General features: G+C 39.3%; 1 protein-coding gene across 8 annotated transcripts in view; it reads right to left on the bottom strand.

The window, feature by feature from the left end:
- Positions 1–5,723: 5,723 nt before the first annotated feature.
- Positions 5,724–7,384, bottom strand: part of ZFAND3 (zinc finger AN1-type containing 3) — a 166,137-nt gene continuing 164,476 nt past the window's right edge. For all 8 annotated transcript variants that reach the window (XM_086878361.1, XM_086878365.1, XM_086878360.1 and 5 more), the window contains one exon: positions 5,724–6,114. In XM_086878361.1, coding sequence (XP_086734487.1) covers positions 5,960–6,114 — 155 coding nt within the window. In that variant the 3' untranslated portion in view covers positions 5,724–5,959. The remainder of the gene's footprint in view (positions 6,115–7,384) is intronic.

Genomic DNA, 7,384 nt, shown 5'->3' with positions numbered 1-7,384 from the left:
CAGTCTGACTCGAAAAGTGGATGTGGGTCACTAAGCACTTGTCACTTTGCATCCTCTGCCTCCTGTTTTCATGCCTTCTTTTGTCCTTACTCAACTTCAGAGTGGAAGATCAGGCTTGCAGAGTTTATGGGAAGATGTTTGTGAACAGAATCATAGTGACTTAACTGTGAAAAACCTCACAACTGAAAATCCAGAACAGGTGAATCATGTCTGCATTGTTTCAGTTAACTAAAAAAATAGCTTGTCACTACACTAAAATACTGCAGGTCATCATTTCTGTAGACCAACACCTGTATTTTAATCTGCCAGAACTAATGTGCAGGGACTTGCAAGAACAACGAAGTTGATGTTTTGTTTTTTTTTTTTGTGGGGAATACTGAAAAGCCAAAAAGAGGAACATTCAAGCAGAACTCCTTTCAAATGCCCAGCTGCACATGCTGAGTGCCTCAACAAAAAGGAAAAATTAATGAAATGAGGAAGAGTCCTTCTAACTGATGTATTTCAGGACCATTATTTCAAAGTGGTTCTCTTCAGCAGCAGTGAAGTTTGTTCTCCCAGAACAGCTGCTGATTAAGAAATAAAGCCCATTATTGCACCAGTTCACCATGTAAAATGTGCACTGCAAACTTTACAGCAGTTTAATCTTAGACACTTTTCTTTCACTGTGGTCCTTTGTGTAGTAAAGTATGTACAGACACAGCCTTAACTAAGCATAATCTTATGAACTAGTTATACTGAAAACTACATCCTTACACAGCAGCTTCTACCACCACAACCTCTGTGTTGAACCACATGTGTTACTTTTGTTCTTTATGCAGAATTCGAATCAGGTATTTGAGTAATGGATCTGGTGCCAATAAATACAGTTCCTTTTAAGAAGTTTTAAGAGACAGTCCAAAGATTCCCTCATCTGTCTCACAACCGTCTCAAGGACAGAGACTGAGACCCTGAATATCACAAGGGACTTGGTTTGGGGGTTTGGGTCTTGCTGAGGTAGATTGCTAAGTGATTGTTTGCAGGTGGTTGCACAGTACACTGCCCTCGTTCCTGCTAGTGAGCAGAGGCTTGTGCGTGGTAACCTGTGCAATGGGTTTTCCACGACTCCTGGCTCTCATTCCTGCTGATGAGCAGAGGTTTATGCGTGGTACCCTGTGCAATGGGTTTTCCATAACACTTTGCCCTTGTTCCTGCTGGTGAGCAAAGATTTGCAAGACATGGATCGCTCTGTACCCTACACCTGCTCCCTGCGCAATGGAATTCATCACAATGATCATCAATCTACTCTGCTTTTGGCCCTGCACCCCTCGCTTTGCAAAAGACTATAAAATTATACCCCAAACTTCCCTTCCTTTGAGATCTCCCCAACGGACAGAAGACTCTGCATCATTGGACGGCTGAGTAGACTTTGACATTGGTAGCTATAATCCCCTTACTCTCTTTTCCTTATGCTTTGCTTTCTCCCCTTTTCCCTCTATCACATATTAGTGCTGATGAGCACTCAATAAAGTGTGTTTTGCTGTTTAAGTCCTTGGTTTGCTGATAATCTTTTGTACTCTAAGACCAACTAAAAGAACCACATCATGAATCCCACCTTGTGGATTGTGACATAAATGCAGTCTTAAATATTTCCACTGGTTTTCTAGGCATAAAAGTTTCTAGGAGAATATGAATTTATTTCCAATGTGAACTGGCTACAAGCTCATTGTTATATTAAGGGATCACTTTGCTTAGACCTTCAGTTGGCTGTTCCTCTGATGACTGACAGTATCAGTAACTACAATACAAAGAGAATATTACTAAAATTTCTCAGGGCACTTAACTGTCTACACATCAACTGTGAGGACAGGTGCTGTCAGATGTTACACTGGCATATTTCTTGGAGTCTGTTATAAAACCTGTATTTTTATGTCACAGTTAATACTGGTTTTCCTCCCTGGTGAGTCTTTATACTGAAATAATCATTGTAAGATTGAAAAAAAGAAAAGTGCTTTTATTCCCTAGAGATTTATATCTAAATGTAGCACAGAATCACAGAAGGAACTGCTGATTACAGAATGAGCTGCACACCATAGTGAGTACAAAGCCAAATATAAAGAGGACATCGTTTTCACTAGGCCAGGGGATTACAATTTGTTCATAGGAACAGTGGTGCAAAATTCAAGTTTTGAATGTATTTACCACCTGCCATTGAGTTGATAAAAGCAGCCAATATAACTTCTGGACTGCAGGAATTGCACCAAGACTCTTTTCAGGGTGTTGCCTGTGCACTACAGATGTGCTGCCACTCAGTCAAGACACGGACATGTAGAGAATATTTTAACAGAAGGTGAGCGTGGTATTTTAGTAAAAGCCTGTCTGCACAAACCAGCCTTTGGTATAAGCGACAATATTAATGTCTAATGTCCTTGAAACTCTCCTGAAGCAGAGAGAATGAAGCAAAACAATATCCTTGTGTATGGGAGAAAAAATGTAAACCAGTGTGCATTAGCCAATGGTAACTTGCTAAGCCCGTGGACCCTGTAAAAACCTATAAAAGTTTGCTAAAGATAGAAATAAACGACATTCGCCATACTTCTGTGAAGACTAGGCTGAATAGTCTGAGTGGTTTCTCAATATGGACTTGCTTTGAAACAAACCAGGTATACAGCAACATTCCCAGGCAATTCTTATTTTTCCTAGAAGTCTTGGTTCGCACTAAGTGACAGGTTTGAAACTGGACGAAAAGGCAGAGCTGTTTTATGCAATTTACTAGAATACAACCACCTTGTGCAAGAATTATACAGTTTTATAATTGAAAGTACCATAAGAATTTGAGGGAAAAAATGGGTGTATGTGTCCCATGAACCAGGCACAAATTCAATTCCAAACGATTTTCATATTTTTTTAAAATTGTTTTATATTCTCTCTCCCTCTAATAGAATAAACTGTGGAGATTTTAATTAGCCTTGTGTTTTTAGCATCTAAACAAGTAAGAAACAATAGTTTTTCCTCTGTATCCATTATGAATATGGCCCATTCTGATTTGGAACACAGCTTCTAGGTGAAGCTGTCAAGTGAATGAAAGAACATTTAAGACGTTTTAATGCCAGTGATACAGTGTACAGTATGCATTTGACTTAAAGAGTATGCACTATTTAATTATTCCTTTGATTACTGTATCTAACCTCAAAGTTAAACGGACCAAACTGGCTACAGTAGATTCGCTTACAAAACAAATGCCTCATTTCAAACTCAGCAGAAATGCTATCCTTCCCTTCCAAACCTACAGAAAATCCTGTCTACCTTTCACCAATTGTAAATTCAGCTTGGTCTTTTCCCCATTCGTATTTCTTACATGAATTTATGATAGAAATGGTGCAAAATAGCAAGAGCTGTTGAAATAGGCAGAAAGGAATTCAAACTTTAATCTGATTGGTTTAATTTATTTTTTTTTAGCATGAGGAAAAAGAATAGTTACAAGATTCTTTCAATATTTTCACAATGTTAAACTAAAACTGAGCTCTAGGCTACGTGTGTAAGTAAATCTAGAACACAAAAGGGTTAAATAAGATCTTCTTTTAAGATACAAGAACTTAAGCTTTCTTTACGTTTAACAAACTTCACAGAACAGGTACTGCAAAGGAACAACCCCCTCTCCAACTTTTTATTTAAAGTGAACATTGTCCATAATTCACATGAACTTTAAGTAGTGTCCTCTCAAGAGCAACCTTGAAACCCTCTGTGCACTTGTAACAAGATTAAACAGAATATTAAGGAGGAACAAAATAGTATCTTCAGTATTAATGCAGAAAAGTCTTGTGTATCAATCAGAATGCCCATCAAATGCTAGGATAGGATTTTGTGGGAAAAGAAAGTGCGTATCACAGCAGCTGCCAAAATCCATGAATTTTTTAAACTCCTTACTGCAAATGTAAATAATATCCTTGGACAGTCCCTCTCACCAGGACCACATCCTGAAGACGCAGCCCATTACAGAAGCTTTTGCTACTGGTTCATAGTCTTGAATAAGAACAAGGGAAAAAAACCCCAAAAAACCTGCTTGCCTTCCAGACAGCTTGCATTTGTAATGATAGGACGTTTCTGATTTGCTTCATGGTTAATGCTAATACAGTCAGATGCCGTGTATGTGTAAAGACACACACACACACACACACACACACACACACACACACACACACATATATATACATACATATATACATATACATATATATATATATATATATATATATATAAATTTTTTTAATTAGTTGTCTCATGGTTAAATGTTCCTAACATTGGCTACCAAAGTAATAGTATAATTTGGCCTATAAGGAGTTAATTACCTGTAACAAATAGAATGGAGGATCACTCATACAAGCTGGGGTTTTCCAAGTGACAGGTTACTTCACCCCATGTGTTTCAGATCTGCCCAGTATTTAAAGATGAGACAAAGTTGATCCTTCCCTCGGGTTCTCTTACAAATTTACCCACTTGTTAATAACTTACTAATCAAATGAGAAGTTAAACTCATTCAGGATTAAGCTGGGTGACATTGGCACAAATTATTTTTACCTGCATAAGCCCCGTGGGCAGCAAGAGACAGCCCGGTTATGATGTTTGCTTTTATGTTTCCAAAGTGGCAAAGCTGGTGCGGTTCGGCTCAGCTTAGCGTGACACACCATAACACAGAACCATAGCTCTAACCAGATCCAGAACATTCTATCCAGATAATGTTTTTCACATTCATTTGCTATATTCATTTTGCGGGCAGGGATTTTTGTGGGCACGTTCAGCTGCATAGAAGGAGGGCTGGTGGAGCCCCTTTGATTATCTCATGGACACTCTGAACGTGAGGAACACAAACTCATTCTGACAAAGGTTATTTTGTTTTACAGGTTGTTCCCCAATACTGTTACTGAATTCTGTTTGCTACAAAATGTCCTTTTTTACCCAATATGTAAGTCTAGCTACAGAAAGTCAGTCTGTAGAATCCAGCCATGGCTACTGTGCTGTGAATTAGCCTTATTTGATCAATCATCAGATACCTGCACTTAGCAAAAGGCAAACAAGAGCCAATCAGGTTTTGGCCAGTGGGAATGGCTGCACTGCTCAAGGTATGTGGAATCTGTTCACACAAGATGCAGAATCTCTGTGGATGCCATGTAAAAAGTCGCACCATTTACTGGTATGCACCATTTACTGCTCTGGGATGGAGCTGGCTTTAAAGAGAGATCATAATTTAACAGAGAAGAAAGGAAAAAAAAACCAAAAAAAACCCCCAAAAAACTCTGATAGGTTCTTTATAGTAAGATAGATATAAAAATTTTTCATAAGAATCTCTGTCCCCCTTTCTTTTTGGCTTCCTGGGAAGAACCAGAAAGGTGTTCCTACCCCAACAGAATCCCTGATGCTGGTGACACTGCCTAACTCAAAAGCCACACGCGATGAAGGCACAAGTTACCAGTCAGGTCTTCTGCACTTAAGCAGTTGCAGTTGCTGCTCCAAGTAGTATTTCACCTCCTCAGGATTCAGTAGCAGTGAAGAGGTGAAAGGCTGCACATTAAATAGTTTGTCCAAAAGCCATGTGCATAGCAAACTTTTACACCAGCTTCTATACAACTATTTGTTTTAACTCTGCAGCTGGAATGTTTCCAGCATAAGGCTTTTAGAGTGACTCCAGCGATAACAGAAGCCTTTGGATTTTTCTTGCTTTGTTTAAATCCACTAGCCGTACTCAAAAATAGTATTTCTTCATGTTTTATTTTTATACGGTGGCTAGCAGGCACCTTAGTAACCAGCCAGAGATCAATTTCAACCATCAATCCCTAAACTACAGTACCAGGATGGTTGGCTAAAGAAAGGAAACTGATTGGCTGTAGTCTGAAACTTGCCTAGTACAAGGTGTCTGGCTGACTTTGTCCTAAATAAGGCTAACATTAGTGAACTAAGAGAACAGCATTTGGTTGCAGTCTTGCACTCAGGAACATCCTTCGCCAATGCGCTGGCAAGATCTCCCTACTTTCCGATCCAGTTTGACCATTTTCATGATGGCCTCCTCGCGCCCGCGGCCCATGTGGTCGAACGTGCAGTCGTGCTGTTCAGGCAGGCGGTGCAACATGCAGAACACATAACCTGCCAGAGGGAGACAAGAGACACGGTTAGGAACTGCTTATAGAGCTGGTATCTCACCTGAACCACAAGTGAAGGAACCCCGTCTACTGGAGGATTACTCAGTTCTCAAAAATTAATGCCAGTTCAAAGCTTTTACTTATTTTCTTACAGGGTAACGAGTATGTGCTCATTTACTGCATTTTGCTGAGGATTTATTAACATAGCACCAAAGCTCAAATCATACAAGATTTGTGGTTTTTTCTGCCATCCTCTCATACAGGAAACCTCCAAAATCATCTAAGCTATGTACATCCAAAAGGCTATGTACAGTAAAAAAGTTAATGCTTTTGGGTTTTAATCATCTTCACTGAAATCTTTCCTTTTAAGTGGACTTTGAATTCAGAAATTCATGCCTATGGTACTCTAGAGTGAGCTCGCAAGTAGATTTTCAAGTCAGAACTGTTAAATTTAAGCACTTTTCTTCCTACTCACTGCCAGCGTTGGCAGTGACGGCAGGAGGGTTCACTGCTCCTTCACTATCCCAGTCTTCAGAAGCTTCTCCCCATGAACCATTCTGACACTAACCATGGTTGGGGAACAGGCATTTGACACAGGGACATGTCATGCCACATCACTTTGCTCTGTAGTTGAGAAGATGAGGTTATTGTCTCCTTGTCTAAAGCTCTTTGATGTTACTCAGCTTTCCAGGAAGCATGTGACTTAGAAACATGCCATTACTTTTCCCTGCAGGTAAGGAGGGCATCTGCCACAGCCATCACTTTCTAGTCTACAAATGAAATCAGCTTTTTCTTCTTTGTCCCTAATGCTTTGTAACAGTAAAACTGCCTCAAATTTCCCACCTCCAAAATGAATGCTAAATAACAGTAAGTAGCATTGAGATGCTATAGGAGAAAAATCACAGTTACAGGGCTCACCAGGCCACTGAACATGACACCAATTATGGTTTGTATATAATTGTCTGTGCTGGGATATTTTTCCTGCCTGATGGTGCAAAGAGTAACACTCTGCCTCTTACTTGAATGCTTTACATTACTGTTGCTTCTCAGATGCTCAAAACATATTAAACTGATACAATTATGGTATTTGAGAGATGAAAAAGGATAAAAATAAGTGAGTGAATGGGAGAGTGTTTTGTGCATATACACGTACATACATATATGAGAATATGTGTGTGAAGTAATTTAACTTCCTGGACTATAAAACATCAATTGCAGGAGTGAACAACAAGCTACCTTTATATTAGAGTGATTGTTGAGAAAACATAGAGAGG

Source organism: Cyanistes caeruleus, chromosome 2 (assembly GCF_971803275.1).
Source record: "Cyanistes caeruleus chromosome 2, bCyaCae1.hap1.1, whole genome shotgun sequence".
Taxonomy (NCBI): domain Eukaryota; kingdom Metazoa; phylum Chordata; class Aves; order Passeriformes; family Paridae; genus Cyanistes; species Cyanistes caeruleus.
The sequence above is the reverse complement of the archived record's forward strand: the minus strand, read 5'-3'. Positions and strand labels throughout refer to the sequence as shown.